This window comes from Pygocentrus nattereri, chromosome 16 (genome assembly GCF_015220715.1).
Source record: "Pygocentrus nattereri isolate fPygNat1 chromosome 16, fPygNat1.pri, whole genome shotgun sequence".
Classification (NCBI taxonomy): Eukaryota; Metazoa; Chordata; class Actinopteri; order Characiformes; family Serrasalmidae; genus Pygocentrus; species Pygocentrus nattereri.
Window position 1 is genome coordinate 29,667,795 of NC_051226.1, and position 17,416 is coordinate 29,685,210.

Genomic DNA, 17,416 nt, shown 5'->3' on the forward strand with positions numbered 1-17,416 from the left:
TCGATAGCACTCCCGGAAGAATTAACTGGTAACACAAACAGGAAGCGGCTGGGCAGGCCAGGGGAGAGACTGTCAGCCATTGCTGTGCGTCGTGGCTCTATCGCAAAACACGAAGGCAGGAAAGACGCCGTTTGCTAGTGTTTGTCGGAGTTCCTTATCAGTGGTATCGAAGAGCAAACGTAACTCGTCTGTAAATCTACATATAGATACGAGGTATGGTTTCCCGATTTCGACTTGTTCTCCGTACGCCTGGACAGCAGGGCTGTTTCAGCTCCGTTGCTAACTAGCAAGCTTAGGTTGGCTAACAGCCGATAAAGCTAAGCTAAATTCAACAGGAAGCTTAAAATAGTGTACCTGGAAGTTATTTAATGAGTAATTCCACAGCTGACATGTATTGTGTGTGTTGTATTTGGCTCTTAATGTTATTAGAATTGTTTGGGTACGTTGTCTGTGACGTTACACGTGAATGCTGTTGTTCTACGTTGATTTGTGTGATCATCTGGCTCGCTAGCGTTTAATCGGTCGCTGTCGTTGGAAGAACCACCGCTGTAATCTAGCTGGGTTAGCTAACGTTAGCTCTCCGGCGTGAGTGACACGTAGATAGCAATTTTCAGTAGGTTAATGAGTACAACGCTTTCTTCAGCACAAAGAATTAAGTGCAGTCAATCGTGGGTGTAGTTAGGTGTTTTCAGAAGTTTGTGTCTTTTATATTTTGTGTCCTTTCGAATAAGAATGCGTCACCTTTTGCCCACAAGCCAAATGACACAAATCTGAGGGTTTTTTTGTTTGTTTATTATTCATAGGATGCTGTGACAACAGGGTTCTCTTAACGATTACCATATTCCCATATCACACGCATGAACCCTGGCCTCAGGAGTTGTTTTTTTATTATTTTATAATTGCCATTCCTGTGTAATGATCTTAATGGAATGGTTCGAAGGAAACCTCCAGCATACTTATTTTCTACTTTTTTCCAAAGGTAGTCGATAGGTCTGAGGCTTCTTTGGGGTTTGAAGTTTAGTTTGGCAGTGGAGCTGAGAGGCATGTGTACCTAACAAGTAGAGGAAGTATGTCACTATTCAGCTGACATAGATTTCTCTTATTTAGCGTTAGGCCTCTCGGTTCCAAAGCAAAACCAAAGAGGCAAACCTGACCCATCAACTTCATTTGTGATGAGAGTAAATTAATTCAGTTTGAATATTCTGTGAATCATCTTTTACCGTATTGGTTAATACATGCTACTCAAACTGAAATGTCTTCCATAACTCTTCCTTGGGACTTACATTTCTCAAAATACAGTTCACGTGGTGGCAAACCAACTGATTATACTTATTTAAATTTAGCAAGGCACTTTAGAATGTTTTAATTTGCAATTTGCCATCTCTGATGTATTCCCTTTTCAGGTTAAAAGAAAATCCCAAACTCTTCAAGTAATTAAAAATGTAACCTGCTTCAACAGATGTTGCTGAGTTTATGATGCATCTGTCTGGAACATAGCACTCAATAGGGAACCATGCTGACGTGTAATTTATCTGTATTTGTGTGCTCTTGACCTTTGCTGTTGCTATACTTTAACCTAGTGCTAGTGTTCATCTTGTGCAATTTGGATCACAGGTTGCTCTGATAACTCCACATCTGTGGAAATCGATGACGATACTAATACCATGATAGTGTAATCCTGAAACCCAATGATATATTGCCACTTGTAATGGAAGAGCTAGAAAGTTTGAGAGTGGGTAGTGCTTTGTGACTGCATTCTTATTTGCTCATGTTTGTTGTTCAGTTTTGATGGGACAATGAGTGAAGGAGTTATTTCATGCATGATTTATGTAGTGCAGGTTGTAGCACTAAAAACAAGAAAAATCTGTGAGTATGCTTTTTGTAGGTTGTTTGCATAATTTAGAAAGAGATCCCATATGTGGGCAGGGTTTTATGTAGCACAGCATTCGTTCGACTTTAACTGCCTTTTTTATTAGCTTCAAATGTCATAATGAACAAATTTCAGTAAAATGTAACTGAGTTAAGGAACTTACCATATGTAACCCTCTTCTGCCCTTCCTTAGTTATGGAACTTACCATTGACGTGAGCCCTATTCTAAGAATTGAAACGGTTTGGCACCCTAAATTAGGAATGCAGAGATGAAATTTGAGATGCTTTGTTGGCAACTCATTAGCTCACAACCTAACTCAAACAACAACAGTGTTCCTCAATCGTGTTCCTGTTGGCTAGTAGTAAAGGCTCAAAAAGACTGCTATGACCACATGATAAGGGTCCTCGGCTAGTATTTGGATATAGCTGAAATATGTATTGAACGTATAGGACTGTACAACTAATACATATAAATAAGGTCTATATTACAAGGTTAAAATACAAAAAAAAATCATGAGTTATAATGCATTGTTTCTCCATTAGCACATTTTGCTGCAGACAAGACTGCCTACAATGTGAATACAACCCCAATTCCAATGAAGTTGGGACGTTGTGTAAAACATAAATAAAAATAAAATATGATGTTTTGCAAACCCTTTCCTTTTATTGTTTTTTGCAAATATTCAGTCATGAGTAACTTGCACATCTGTGAAGGCATCATTAATGCTGAAAGGTACATACAGGTTTTGGAGCAACATATGCTGCCATCCAAGCAATGTCTTTTTCAGGGACGTCCCTGCTTATTTCAGCAAGACAATGCCAAGCCACATTCTGCACGTGTTACAACAGCATGGTTTTGTAGTAAAAGAGTGCGGGTACTAGACTGGCCTGCCTGCAGTCCAGACCTGTCTCCCATTGAAAATGTGTGGCGCATTATAAAGTGCAAAATACGACAACGGAGACCCCGGACTGTAGAACAACTGAAGTTGTACATCAAGCAAGAATGGGAAAGAATTACACCTACAAAGCTTCAACAATTAGTGTCCTCAGTTCCCAAAAGCTTACTGAGTGTTGTTAAAAGGAAAGGAGATGTAACACAGTGGTAAACACGCCCCTGTCCCAACTTCTTTGGAACGTGTTGCAGGCATCAAATTCAAAATGAGTGAATATTTGCAAAAAAACAATAAAGTTTATCTGTTTGAACATTAAATATCTTGTCTTTGTAGTGTATTCAATCGAATATCGGTTGAAAAGGGTTAGGGTTGGGGTTGTATTTTGATTTAAGATTAATCAAATATTCATGGTTATATGACATAAAATAAATCTCAAATTTATGAGAGCCCTAACATTTTGCTGTTAAATATTTGAAGTGCTGTTTTGATGGTGGCATACATTGTTTGTTTGTTTTCTTTCTCAGAATTTACGAGATCCGGATATGTCCTTCATATTTGATTGGATTTATAGTGGTTTCAGTAGTGTACTGCAGTTTCTAGGTAAGTACAACCTTTTCACATTCCACAAAATACTCCAAATGACTGGAAGCATATTGGTTTTTAGTGTGTTCATCATCATCATCAATTCAGGAAGTGCACCACAAGACCCTTCAGCCACTTTTTTAAAGTTAATTTTGACAGTAACCTTTGAAGCCTGTTTTCAACAGAATACTGTCAAGTTTGTTGTCGTAGGCAGTGCCCTTTAAAAATGTTGGCGCTATGGTGAACTTGAGCAAAACAGTCTGTAAAAACATCCTTCTCTGATCTTTTGTCAAAAACATTAACAAAAATCTAACCTCTATTTGAAGTACAGTTCATCCCATTATGAAATAATTATTTTCTTAAATCTGTGGTATAATAATAGCTCTGAGGCTTAATGAGACTCAAGAACACATGGCAAGGAATCTCCATACAGAATCTCTAACCTGTCACATAGATCCGTCAGATTCCAAAGACCACATTTGTGGACTCTCCTCTTCAGATCATTTCACAGGTGTGCTTAGGATCATTGCTGGCTAGATGATCCAACCATGGCCCACTTTAAGCTTTCTAACTATTTGTCCATGACACAATGTATCCAAAAAGTTTTCCTGAGCCTTTGGAAGATAAACGTATCCAAACAATTACAGATCCACCACCATACTTCACAGTGGGAATGGTGTATTTTTCTGCATGACTATTTTTATGTCTATGCCAAACCCACCTCTGTTGTTTGTTGCCACAAAGCTCTATTTCTAGCTCTTCTGACCATACAACACAGTCCCACAGAAAGTTCCAGTAACATCTGGCAAACTGTAGAGTATTATGCTTGATGGTCCTGGACAAAAAAGACTTGCTTCTGGCAACCCTCTCAAACAGTTTGTGGTTATATAGGTGGCATCTGATTGTAGTTTGATGTAACTAATGTCTGCAGTTCCCCAGCTGTGATCTTTGAAAATTCTTTGGCCATGCAAACCATCCTCTTCATTGTGTGGGGTCAGTAAAGACGTACATCTTCTATCTGACCCTACGTCATCCAGGTATATCTAGCATTAAATTTTTGGAGAAATTTATTTTGGTCACATACTACTTATTTCACTTAGGCACAATTATTACATGTTTAGTATGTAGTAGTAGTACTATGGTAGTAGTATTTCGAAAACAACATAAGGGCATTTGAGTTTCTAATTACTGAAGTGAAATTTCTTTAAACATAGAATATGATATGGAATATACTTCAATTAAATCTCACTTATAAGAATTTTCGGAGGTGCCCAATATTTGTGGCAGAGAAAATTGAGAGAATTTTTTTCTTTCATTAATTGTGCTTCAAATAAAGCTTAAATGTTTGTCAATATTCTGAAGGAGAGATCAAAAGGAGAAACTATTTTTTTTTTCTCAGCCCTCTTTTGCTCATGTTGATCAGGGGTGCCAATATTTGTGGATGGCACTGTATATTTGTACTGAAATTAAACAATTGCAGTCTAAACCCCAAAATTATTATCAAAATACCTTTTGACACAAAAGTAAAGATTCACCGTCTTTCCTTTTTAATTATGGCAAACTGTAGTGCTTTGTTGTTCTGTATAAGTGGTGTTATTATTTCAGGTTTAATGCTGTTTAATTCCATTTTTAGGATTTTAAGCATTAACAATGTTTTGATTTAAAGCTCTTATTATGCTAATATTATGGGTTTGGCTCTGTTTAGTTTGGCAGTGCCAGACCTCTAGCAAAGTAAACATGAAAATTTGCACCCCCACAGTTTATAAGCGACTTCAGTCTTCAGCCAAGTCCTTTGAGTGTGGGTATGTGTATAGCCTATACCGCTTTTCCTTCCCCTCTGAATATAGTCTGATGGGATGCACCCAGATGTCTAGTTTTAATCATTGACGGTTGTTTCCACAAAAGCCTGCAAAAGGCAGACACGTTGAAGAGGTGGCTGTATCGGAAATTCAGTTTTAATTTTTAATATACTGTTGTGAACAATCATTTTTCAAGTTTCTGTTAACATTTAAATGAGAGCAATACCCATGTACTGTGTAAGTAGTAGGTATGAATTTACACAGAGATGTTGATGTGTCAGCAGAAACTGGCTGAAAATTATTCTCGCTCCTTCAGGGCTGTACAAGAAATCAGGCAAATTAGTATTTCTTGGCCTGGACAATGCTGGCAAGACGACGCTACTGCATATGCTTAAAGATGACAGACTTGGTCAACATGTGCCAACCTTACATCCAAGTAAGTCGAAGTCAAAATAACCAAATTTTTAACTTTAACACTAGACTCTCTAACACTAAAACACAGATAAACGATTTACGTCTTCTAGTACTGAATTCAGCTCGTGGAGGGCTTAATTGCTGCTTACACAATGACATGTAGCATTAACTGTGCAGCTAAGCACTAGTATCAGTGGTATGGCAGATTTTAATAGAGAGAAATTCTCAACTATTTTTACCGAATATATACCTATGTATTTTTTCGACACTAGGTTAAGAACCACTGGTTTGTAGCATCGTTAACTTCTGAGGATATGTAATATTTATGTTTGCATATGTTTATATAACATACCACTGCTTTCAAGCACAAATATACAGGAAATATTTGTATTTCACTTTTGAACCAAGGTGATGGTGCTAAAGTTAATATATTTATTGTGGCTAGCAACTGGAGATATTGATATGCTTATTAGTTTGACACAAACTAATTTAGTGCAGCTTTTTACAGTTTATGTGAGTGAAAGGGTTCATGGTTGGTGGCAAGGAATGATAATTAAGGCTAAACTATGAGTTGGGAATGGGAAGCTATCCTAAAGTGGTGTTTGTGTGAACTCCATGACTGTATAAAAATGGCCTTTTTTGTTTAATTCTTTAGCCTCAGAAGAGCTGACAATTGCTGGCATGACCTTCACCACTTTTGACCTTGGTGGCCACGCACAGGGTAGGTAGTGCCAAATATTACCTTCGTTAACCAACTGTGTGGCAAAGTGTTGACATATAGTATTTGTCTCCTAGCACGAAGAGTATGGAAAAACTACCTCCCGGCCATCAACGGCATTGTCTTTCTTGTTGACTGCATAGACCACCCTAGACTCGCCGAATCCAAAACAGAGCTTGATGTAAGTTGTGCCAATCATTGCAGCTGTTAACTAGCATTCCATGTTGCTATTATTATTCAATGGGATGTGATTTGCATGAATGTTGATTTTAATAGCAGTAATTATATGCAGTATTCAAAATGCAAAATTGACACCCCTAGTACACATGAGAAAACAGGCTGTAAAAAACACTCTTCGTTGCTTGTCCTGTTGATCTTTCATTCAGAATGTTAACCAAAATCTTACATTATGATGTACAATGATTGAAATGAAAAAAATATATCTGATCATGAAATATTTTTTCTGTAATCCAGACTACATGTGCCACAATTACTGGCACTTTATTTAATATTTGTGCAGCCATCCTTTGCAAAGATAACAGGTCTTCTATATTGCTTAATGTGTTCTTCTATAATGTTTAACAAGACTGGATAACGCATGGCAATAGACCTTAGACCGTACGGTATACACAGTCTGTCCAGATTTGAAGGCCACCACGTTGGATTCGCCTCTTGAGCTCATCCAACAGGTTTTTTAAGGGGTTTGGGTCAGGGCACTTGGATGTACATGGCAAAACTGTGGTCAGTGAAGCATTTTGGTGTTGATTTTGAGGTGTCCCTTGGATTATTTATTGTCCAGTTGTTTTGGAAGAAGAACAGCCCACAACGTCACTATAATTCACACCATAATTTACAGTGGAGATGAGGTACTTTTCGGCATATCAGCTATCTTTGTGTCTACACCAAACCGACCTATGATGGTTGATACCAAAATGCTCTCTTTTGGTCTCATTTAACTGTAGAACACAGTCCCACACAAAGTTCCATCAACGTATGGCAAACTGGGGGTGCTTGAGTTCGTTGGTCTTTGACAGCAAATACCTTCTTCTAGTAACCCTCCCAAACAATTTGTGGCTGTGTAGGTGGTGTTTGTAGTTTGGGAGCTGTTCTGACCCTAAAACTTAACTCGAACCATGTGTCTCACATTGCGTGCGGTCAGTTTAGTCATGCGTCCTGTTCCTGACAAACTTCAATTGCTTTACACTTCTTAATGATTAGTCTGTTAGTAGAAATTGGCAGTTGTTTAGCTGTTGTTGCCATTTCCTGATTTCTGCAGCGTAATAAAGTTCTGTGGTGTGTTACTGTATTTTGTGGTCTTGCTCATAAAGATGAAAGATTAAGGGAATTTGGCCTGTGTTACCACATTTTTTATACCTCAGAGAAACAGGAAGTTATGGATAACCATTGAATTGCTGCTTAAATGTTTTTGGTTGCTGGACTATTCCCAGTCCAGCAGTGATACTGAGGTGTTTAAAAACACACATTAACACACCATCACCACATTAGTGTTACTGCAGTGCTGAGAATGATGCACTACCTAAACAGTACCTGCTCTGTGAGGGTCCATGGGGATCCTGACCCCTGAAGAACAAGGTTAAACAAAGTAACAGATTGACTACCATGTGTAACTGTAGAACTACAAAGTGTACCTATATATTAAGTGGAGCTTATAAAATGGATAATGAGCGTAGAAACAAGGAGGTGGTCATAATGTTATCCCTGATCAGTGTATACTTTTTATACTGTATATAAAAACAAACAAACAAACAAAAAAAACACCTGGTTGTTCATTGGCAACAGGTCTGTAACATGAGTGGGTATTAAAAAGAGCACCCCAGAGAGTCGGAGTCTTTCAGAAGGGGTTCACTACTCTGTGAAATACTGCCTGGGCAAATAGTGCAACAATTCAATGATAACATTTCTCAACATAAAATAGGAAAGAAATCAGTATTTTACATTTACCTAAGTTGTTACACCAAGTTCCAAAAGCCAGTTTCAGCAACCGAGGATCAGAACGCCAAGGCCCACGCCTTCGGACACTGCCCGATCCACAATGCACCGCACCCCTACTACTGCCCCTCCCATCGGTGGTGGGTCGATGGGTTCTCGAGGGTTCATGGGAGTTTGCCCAACCAGTCCACATGTGCTTTGTGGATTTGGAGAAGGCATTCGACTGTGTTCCCCGGGGTATTCTGTGGGAGGTGCTTCTGAATTACGGGGTACATGGCTCTTTGCTACGAGCCATTCAGGCCCTGTACAAACAAAGCAGGAGCTTGGTTCGCATGGCCGGCAGTAAGTCAGACTTTTTCCCAGTGAGAGTTGGACTCCGTCAGGGCTGCCCTTTGTCACCGATTCTATTCATAATTTTTATGGATAGAATTTCTAGGCACAGTCAGGGGATGGAGGGTGTCCGGTTTGGTGACCTCAGGGTCACATCGCTGCTGTTTGCAGATGATGTGGTCCTATTGGGGACATCAGGCCGTGAACTTCAGCTTTCACTGGATCGGTTTGCAGCCGAGTGTGAAGCGGCCGGGATGAGGATCAGTACCTCCAAATCCGAGGCCATGGTTCTCACGCGGGAAAGGGTGGAGAGCCCTCTCTGGGTCGGGGATGAGCTCTTGCCTCAAGTGGAGGAGTTTAAGTATCTTGGGGTCTTGTTCACGAGTGATGGTACAAGGGAGCGGGAGATTGACAGGCGGATTGGTGCTGGGTCTGCAGTGATGCGGGCTCTTTACCGGTCTGTTGTGGTAAAGAAAGAGCTGAGCCATAAGGCAAGGCTCTCGATTTACTGGTCGATCTATGTTCCCACCCTCACCTATGTTCATGAGCTTTGGGTAATGACCGAAAGAACGAGATCGCGAATACAAGCGGCTGAAATGAGTTTCCTCCGCAGGGTGGCTGGACTCTCCCTTAGAGATAGGGTGAGAAGTTCGGTCATCCGGGAGGGACTCAGAGTAGAGCCGCTGCTTCTTCACGTCGAGAGGAGCCAGTTGAGGTGGTTCGGGCATCTTGTTAGGATGCCTCCTGGACACCTCCCTTGGGAGGTGTCACAGGCAAGTCCACCGGGGAGGAGACCCCGGGGAAGACCCAGGACACGCTGGCGTGACTATATCGCCCAGCTGGCCTGGGAGCGCCTCGGAATCCCCCCCAGGGAGCTAGTGGAAGTGGCTGGGGAAAGGGAGGTCTGGGCTTCATTGCTCAGGATGCTGCCCCCGCGACCCGAACCCCGGAGAAGCGGAAGATGATGGATGGATGGATGGATGGATAAGTTGTTACACATCTAATTAGTAAATAAACTAGTATTTAGTGCATAAGTAAACAAAAGTAGGTTTTCTTTAGCATGTAATACATGTAATTCAACAAGTAAATGCCATTCACATCTATTCCAAAGGATAAATGGCATCTGTTCACATGAGTGTTTTATTTGTGACACAGAACATAGATATTTGAAAAATGTGATTGTATAATTAAGACTTAGAGATTAGTCCATTTAGATAAGCATATATTTTCAGTATTGTTGGTATCATTGTTTCTTTATCGTTTCATTAATTTATTCTAGTTCCCTGGACACTGTTAGTTCCCTTAACAAGTAAATTAAACCATGTATTTTAAGTAGGGATGTCAGTAAACTGTCCTGGACACTGGCCTTCCTGGACTGAAATTAAAGAATGCCGGTATCGTTTGTGAGCCTTGTTTCAGGGGCATTAATGTTGTAGCTAAAGTCTCCAGGTAGATCTTCAAGACCAGGGTTGGGTACCCCTGCCTTAAGCCATTGAGCATATGCAGTGCCCACCATAAAAATTGACAACCCTGGTAATTATGAGCAAAATGAAAGGTACCAAATTTTTTAAAATTATTTATTCTTTTCTTTTTTTGCTCAAAAATCTAACCTTTTATTTAAGGTATAATCATTGGTGTTAAAAAAAAAAAAAAAAAAAACGTCATGGACCCACTTTTCTCTCGTGGGTGTGTATGTATGTATGTATGTATGTATGTATGTATGTATGCACACACACACACACGAGATGAAACAGACCAAATGCCTTCAGTCATCAATCACTATAAGAAAGACCAAAGAATACATCAGTGATGTGAGGAAATTAAATACCATTGTAAATGACTACAGAATTAAGGCATAGAATATTCTGTGGTTCATAAAAATGTTGTGGTAACATCTAAGTATCTGCAGGTCACTGTTACACTGGCTAATGTCAGTGTTTGAGTCCACAATCCAGCAAAAACTGAAGATGAATCGTATGTGTGGATTTATGGCATGAGAATGCCACTTATCTCCAGGAAGAAAACTTCTGTCTTTTTAAAGTCCACCTGGATGAGCCAGGAGATTACTGAAGTAATGTTATGTGGTTGGATAAAGCAAAAATGGATTTGTACGGCTTAAATGAGAGATGATGTATTTGACCAACCTAAACGCTGCATCCCAGCATGAGAACCTCTTTCCAACTCTGAAACTCAGAAGTGGCAGCATCACAGATTGGGGTTGTTTTGCAGGTATTGGACCAAGACAGCTTGCCGTCATTTGATGGCATTATGAATTTTGGATTGTATCATGTAATTCTACAGAACATTGGGGCATTCGTCTGTAAACTGCACCTCAACAGAAGGTAGATCCTGCAGAAAGACAGTGACCCCAAAACCACCAGTTGGTCTAAAAAGAATGGTTAAAACAGAAGAAATGTTTACATTTTGAAATGGCTTAGTCAAGGTCTAGTCCTTAATCCAATAGAAATGTAGATACAGAACCAAAGGTACCACATGCATGAAAGATAACCCACCGACACAAAATGGATGAAGCAGTTCTGTATTGAACAATGGGCCAAATCAATGTGCAGAGCAGATCAAAAGTTATAGGAACCGTTTGGTTGAAGTCATTGCTGCTCGAGGGGGTGACACTATTTCCTGAAAGCAGAGGTTCATATATTTTTGCCAAAAGACATCTAATGTTAGATTACTTAAATAGCAATTGGGAGAAAACAGAAAAAAATTTACTCAATCCTAGGAAAATTACCTGTTCCTGTAGCATTCTTAGTAAATCTGTATTTCCACCTGCATGAAAACAGAGCTCTTGGTTTCTGAAACCAAAACAGTTTAAATGATTTTGTCTTTAACAGGCACTAATGACAGACGAAACTATCGGAAACGTTCCTATCTTGATCCTTGGCAACAAGATCGATAAGCCAGAGGCCATCAGTGAGGAGAAACTGCGAGAAATATTTGGATTGTATGGCCAGACAACAGGCAAGGTAAGAGAGTAAAGATTCCGTCCCTAAATCTTAAAATTTTCAATTTTAAAAAGAATTAAAATGTTAATAATATATGCAGTGATAAACACAAAGCAGGTATTAATAAATTCTATTTGACCTGTATTAAATTAAAAACAATATAAATGTGATATTTAATGTTTGTGAAGGTTTTTTTTTGTAAATATTTGATCATTCCAAATGTGATGCCTGCAAGGTGTTAAAAACAGTTGGGACAGGGTCATGTTTACCACTGTGTTACATTTACCTTTCCTTTTAATAATAGTTAATTAACTGGGGACAAATAACCAGTGATCCAGCAACATTTTTGCTATTTTTTTATTTTCATTTCAGAGGTGGGCGAAGTACACAAATCATGTACTTAAGTTAAAGTAGAGATAGCCAATGTAAATATTACTCCAGTAAAAGTAGAAGTCCTTACTTTAGACCTCCACTTGAGTAAAAGTACAAAAGTATTTGGCTTCAAATGTACTTAAGTATTGAAAGTAAAAGTACTAAAAGACTAATATGACTAATGTCCTGTTCTCATTTTTGTAACAAGACTCTTACTTTATCAACCCAATTTAGGTGAAAATCCTCCAGTGTCTCTCTTGGTAAACCAGTCTTTTAATAGAACGTCATTAATTAGTGACGCTGACGTCTATTAAAATGATCATAAGCACAAAACACAGAAGGCAAATAGTTTTCATTAGGTAGAACCGAGTGGCTCTGAAATCACTTTTACAAACAAGCAAAGTTTCAGTTTAAGATTACTTTGTAAATTAGTTACAAGTTGAATAAAAACTTGCTTTCAACACAGATTCACAAATAAGTTTTCCTTTACTGTATAGATCTGTAAGTCTCTCTTCATAAACATAAACTAACCGAAACTTATTTACTATAAAATGAAAGTGTTTATATGAATTCAGAAAAAAAAGAAACATGCCAGTCACGACTGCATGTGTGTACATATTTCTATATTGTGGTCTATTTACACAAAGTTAGGTTAATTCCATCGTTTAGGTTATGCTGCTGCACTGACGTTGAACTGTGTGCTTGCACTGGGCTGCTATGACCAACAGGTCAAAACAAACTCAGAACAAAGTGACCGCTGTGCCCTGATTGGTTTTTCTTACTTTGCACTTCGTTTTGACATGTTACGTTTTTATACACACAAAAACCAAAAGGAATGACAGATTTCACAAAGTTTAGTGGAGTAAAAAGTAAGATATTTGACTTTGAAACGTAGTGGAGTGAAAGTAAAAAGTCGCCCAAAATGAAAATATGTAAGAAAAGTACAGATACATGAAAAAAAAACTGCTTAAATACAATAACAAATTACATTTACTTAGTTACTGTCCACCACTGGTACATTCACAAATTTAGTTGAAAATAGTACAACAAATCAAATGTTGAAACAGAAATTTTATTGTTTTTGTGAAAAATATATGTCCATTTTGAATTTGATGCCAACACCATGTTCCAAAAAAGATGGGACGGGGGGATGTTTACCACTGTGTTGCATTACTTCTACTTTTGACAACACACTGTAAGCATTTGAGAAGACCAACTGCTGTAGTTTTGAAAGTGAAATGTTTTCCCATTTTTACTTAACATAGGATTTCAACTGCTCAACAGTTCGTGGTCTCCTTTGTCATATTTTTTTATTTGTTTTTATTTTGTGCACATATGTTTTTTTTTTTTCTTTCTTTCTTTAAAGAGTTTATTTACAACAGTGTGCCATAGTATTTCGAAACCCAGTGTGGTGATATCCATCACCTGGTTTAAATGCAGTGCTTTATGTAAAGAATAAAACATTTAAAATGCTTGCACTCACTGACATTTTTGGCAAAAGTGGTGAGCATTGACCCATCCGTCCTCATAAAGGACTTTCCTGGTCATTCCTGTATGGACATGCTCCTTTATAAAAGCACCAACTGTTTAAGATAATGAGGGGTCTAGTTACTAGAATTACTGTTTCTAGTCTTAAATTGCCCCTGTCCCAATTCCTCTGGAACATTTAGGCATACATTTCACAATAACTACACATTTTCTGAAAGGAAAGTTGACATGATGACACTTTAACCCTCCTGTTATCTTATTTATATACTCCTTTATATATTTATATGTGTATGTATATATGTATGTATGTATGTATGTGTGTGTGTGTGTGTGTGTGTGTGTGTGTGTGTGTATATATATATATATATATATATATATATATATATATATATATATATATATATATATATATATATATATATATATATATTGTACACGCACACACACACATGCACACACACTTCTATTATAATTTTTTGCTTCATATTTAATGACTTTTCCTAATTTAATGGGGACGGGGGTAGGCATAAAATCAACATGGTTTTAATGTCCTGTATACATTTTGTGTGCATTGCTGTTATTTGGGATCAGTTTAACCCAAGGCTCTTTAAGCTGTATAAAACAGAATTAGCAACACTGTATACACATTTTTTTGGTTGTCTTGGGTGAAATTGAGATTATTAGGCGATTTTTAACCTAACCTAATATAAACATACTTGTAGTAGTGTAAGAACCATGATATTTTACATATCATGGGTAAGGGGAAAACATAATTCCCACAAGAACTTTTATATTTTCCCAGACATTTATATTGTAGAAAGTAGATTTCCAGTTGCTGCTTTCTGCATTTATTTGCATTTCACATACTGTCTCAACAGGTTTTCTAACTGCAGAAATGGTAGATGGGCAAGTGTGGCTATGTATCTTATTTTGTCTGCTCTCTCTCCAGGGTAATGTTCCCCTGAAAGAACTGAATACACGACCACTGGAGGTGTTCATGTGTAGTGTCCTCAAGAGACAGGGTTATGGAGAGGGTTTCCGTTGGCTCTCCCAGTACATTGACTAGAGGCCTGCAACAATGGGGTGCACAAGGAGCTGCCAAACCGACACCCACACTCAGCTCTATGTTCAGTTCTAAAATCTGCCTTGACTCTTCAAAAGAAAAACAGCAACCCAGTACAACTTGATTCAAATAGACTTTCATTAGGTGGACATTAAATTGTTTTCTTACAACTCCTTTTTCTAAGAGAATGACATAGCAGACTTTGTGTTAAATCCAAATTGATAAGTTTTTATTACTTTGGGTCTTTTTGTTTCCTTTGCTTTCTTTAGACATATTTCATTTACAGGACCTCTGCTTGATGTGGAAACATTGCAAAAAAAATAATAATAATGTTATTGGCAACCAAATTCAAGTGGTGTGTAAGAGACATGCAGGATGTCATATACACAGCTTTTTGACAGGAAACATCCTGGGACATCACCTGTGTTGTATTATGTTTTGATGTTTTTTTTTTTCCCCATGCCCTTTTTTTTTTTTTTTTAACAATTGTGGCCTAGCTTTACGGCTGATGATGAGCAGTTTATGACTTTACCTAATTAATGTCATTGCAGTGATTTTCAGCTGCATGGTTATCTTTTACCCTCTAAGCTATGGAAGCGATAGCGTATAGCCACACACATTTGTTTTTAAGCCCTCTTTAAATGATATTTAGTCTTGTAATTATAGCCTAATATGCAAGATAGATATGGCAATAAATCACAAACGTGGGAATGCTAGATTGCTGCCCATTAGACAGAAGAGATTATGGACAGCTGTGTAAGAGGGTGAGATTAACCAACAGTTTTTTTTTTTTTTTTCTTTCTTTCCTATGAAAGCATACAAGTTTTGAAATAACGACTGAAAGAAGATGCAGTGAGAAGATAAACACACATGCAGGACTTTAACATTTAACGTTTAAACATTCTGTAGGTCAAACACTGCTTCATTAAGGATGTCCATGTCAGATGGTAAAAATGTGAGTAATATCCCACCTGGATATGTGACTATCAAGTAAATGGGCAGCATGTACATGAATACCACAGATGGATTTTTATAAGCGGTGTCCTCGGTAGTTCTTTATTTGATCAATGTGCATTACTTGAGGAAATTACTATTTTGCATGCCTTGTTCCTTGATCTTTAATGATCATTCCAAAATGAAGAAATCCAAAATGAGGGATGCCAAATTAACATAATAGTCTTTGTGGTTCTTTCCTTAAAGGAGGTACAATGGAATGGCACAATAATAGACTTCTCTTTCTGTTCTGTTCCTTTACGTACCATCTATCATTCCACGAGCTGTTCTGTGTAAGGGAGATGTTGTTTGCATCATAAATTGTAATAAATGTTTGCAATTAATACAGGATCCAAAGCTTTCAATGACTTTTTCTGAAAGCAAACGGTGAGTGTTGTTTGAAAATAAGACCGAGAATAGGTTGGTTGCCTTATACAACTCCATAAAATACTAAGTATTTTCTACACTTTATCATTTACTTGTGAAATTATGCAATACAATACATTTTCTTGATAACTGATGACATTGTTAAAAAACACTTCACTGGCTGATGCTACACAGATTATTTGAGGGACTTACTGCAGAATTTAAGTTTCCATAGAAATCTAAAATTAGGTGAAAATAAGGATAATTTAATTGACTGACCCATACAATTCATGGCCTCATCTCCATGAACATGAGAATCCTTATCTGAAAAAGTTAAAAAGACCAGGAAAAGTTGTTCAGACGTATGGCATTATGCCCATATTGCATTTGCATGTGGCATTTGGCATTTTAACAAGATTTCCAGGTCTACATTTCCATGCTCTAATTAATCCATTTCTACAACTACAAAAATTGCTTGAGGGCCATAATGGCAGGATGGTGACTGTCTAGTGGCTGTCATATGGGATCTTCTTTCGGCTGCTCCCTTTAGGGGTCGCCACAGTGACTGTCATATGGGATAAAGCAATTTAATAGAAATCTAACACTAAGCCTTCTCTCTGCATTTCATTGGTTCCATTCCATCTCTGAATGGAAATGTTTTCAGTATCACATTTTTTGCTTTATGTGTAGTGAGATCCAAAAAAGTGGATTTTTTTTTTGCCATTTTTCCGTACATGTGTTGAACTGGTGTTTTTTCACACATGAGCAGAACATCCATGCCATGGCAGACCCTGGCTTTTGAACTTTACGCTCATAACAGTCTGATCCTTTTCTTCTTTGGCCCAAAGAACACAGACTGCAGAACACATTTCCACTATATCGGTTTATATTTCAGATGAGCTTAAGCTGAGAAGTCGGTGATGTTTCTCGACGTGGATGACATATGGTTTCCGCTATGCATTTTACAGTCTTAACATGGATGCAGCCATGAACAGTGTTTATTCACAACAGTATGACAAAGTATTCCTGAACCCATATGGTGATATCCATCACAGAACCATGCTAGGTTTTAATGCAGTGATGTCTGAGGGTATTTCTTGAGCCCCCCCCCCAGTCAATGTGTCTTCCTTTTACAAATTTTTCCATGACACAGATGACTGTGGTGTACTATCACCAAGCCTAGATATTTGTGACATCTAATGTGAAAGGTCTCATACAAATAAAACTAATGTCTTCCTAAATTGACACTAGCCATATTTGTTTTTTCTTTTGAAGATGATCAGTGCACACTGGTCTTTGAGATTCAAAGATATTTAGAAAAGAAATATGTGGTTTATAAATATATAATAATATTAGATGAAGACAAATACTACTAAACCAATATACTGGTAACAAGATAAATAAGAAAAAACTACTTAGTTGTAAGGTACAGAGCCATGTTAAATACATAATATGTTAAAGTGCTTATGTGCGTATCTGAAGTTTCCGTAATGTCTAGGTATTGTACTGAAACTTAGTTTGTTCTCAAAATGCTCAACACAATGTAAAAAAAAGTCACTGAACGGTATCAGATCACTTAATATTTATCTACGTAGTAAGAGAGACCTTGAATATATGT

General features: G+C 37.8%; 1 protein-coding gene across 1 annotated transcript; it reads left to right on the forward strand.

Annotated features, from left to right (window-relative positions):
• The first annotated feature begins 38 nt into the window (after positions 1 to 38).
• On the forward strand, positions 39 to 17,039 carry sar1b (secretion associated, Ras related GTPase 1B). The gene is made up of 7 exons (XM_017705315.2): positions 39 to 213; positions 3,288 to 3,363; positions 5,461 to 5,580; positions 6,214 to 6,279; positions 6,354 to 6,457; positions 11,406 to 11,537; positions 14,326 to 17,039. Exons 2-7 carry the CDS (start codon positions 3,306 to 3,308, stop codon positions 14,440 to 14,442), a joined length of 597 nt encoding a protein of 198 aa, XP_017560804.1. The 5' UTR covers positions 39 to 213; positions 3,288 to 3,305; the 3' UTR covers positions 14,443 to 17,039.
• The last annotated feature ends 377 nt before the right edge of the window (positions 17,040 to 17,416 follow it).

What these genes read in the sequence shown, in the direction of transcription:
- sar1b (XM_017705315.2), top strand. Translation starts at nt 3,306, where the DNA reads ATGTCCTTCATATTTGATTGGATTTATAGTGGTTTCAGTAGTGTACTG. An exon ending in CCTTGGTGGCCACGCACAGG is followed by an intron (nt 6,280 to 6,353) that starts GTAGGTAGTGCC and finishes TTTGTCTCCTAG; the next exon opens with CACGAAGAGTATGGAAAAAC. An exon ending in AATCCAAAACAGAGCTTGAT is followed by an intron (nt 6,458 to 11,405) that starts GTAAGTTGTGCC and finishes TGTCTTTAACAG; the next exon opens with GCACTAATGACAGACGAAAC.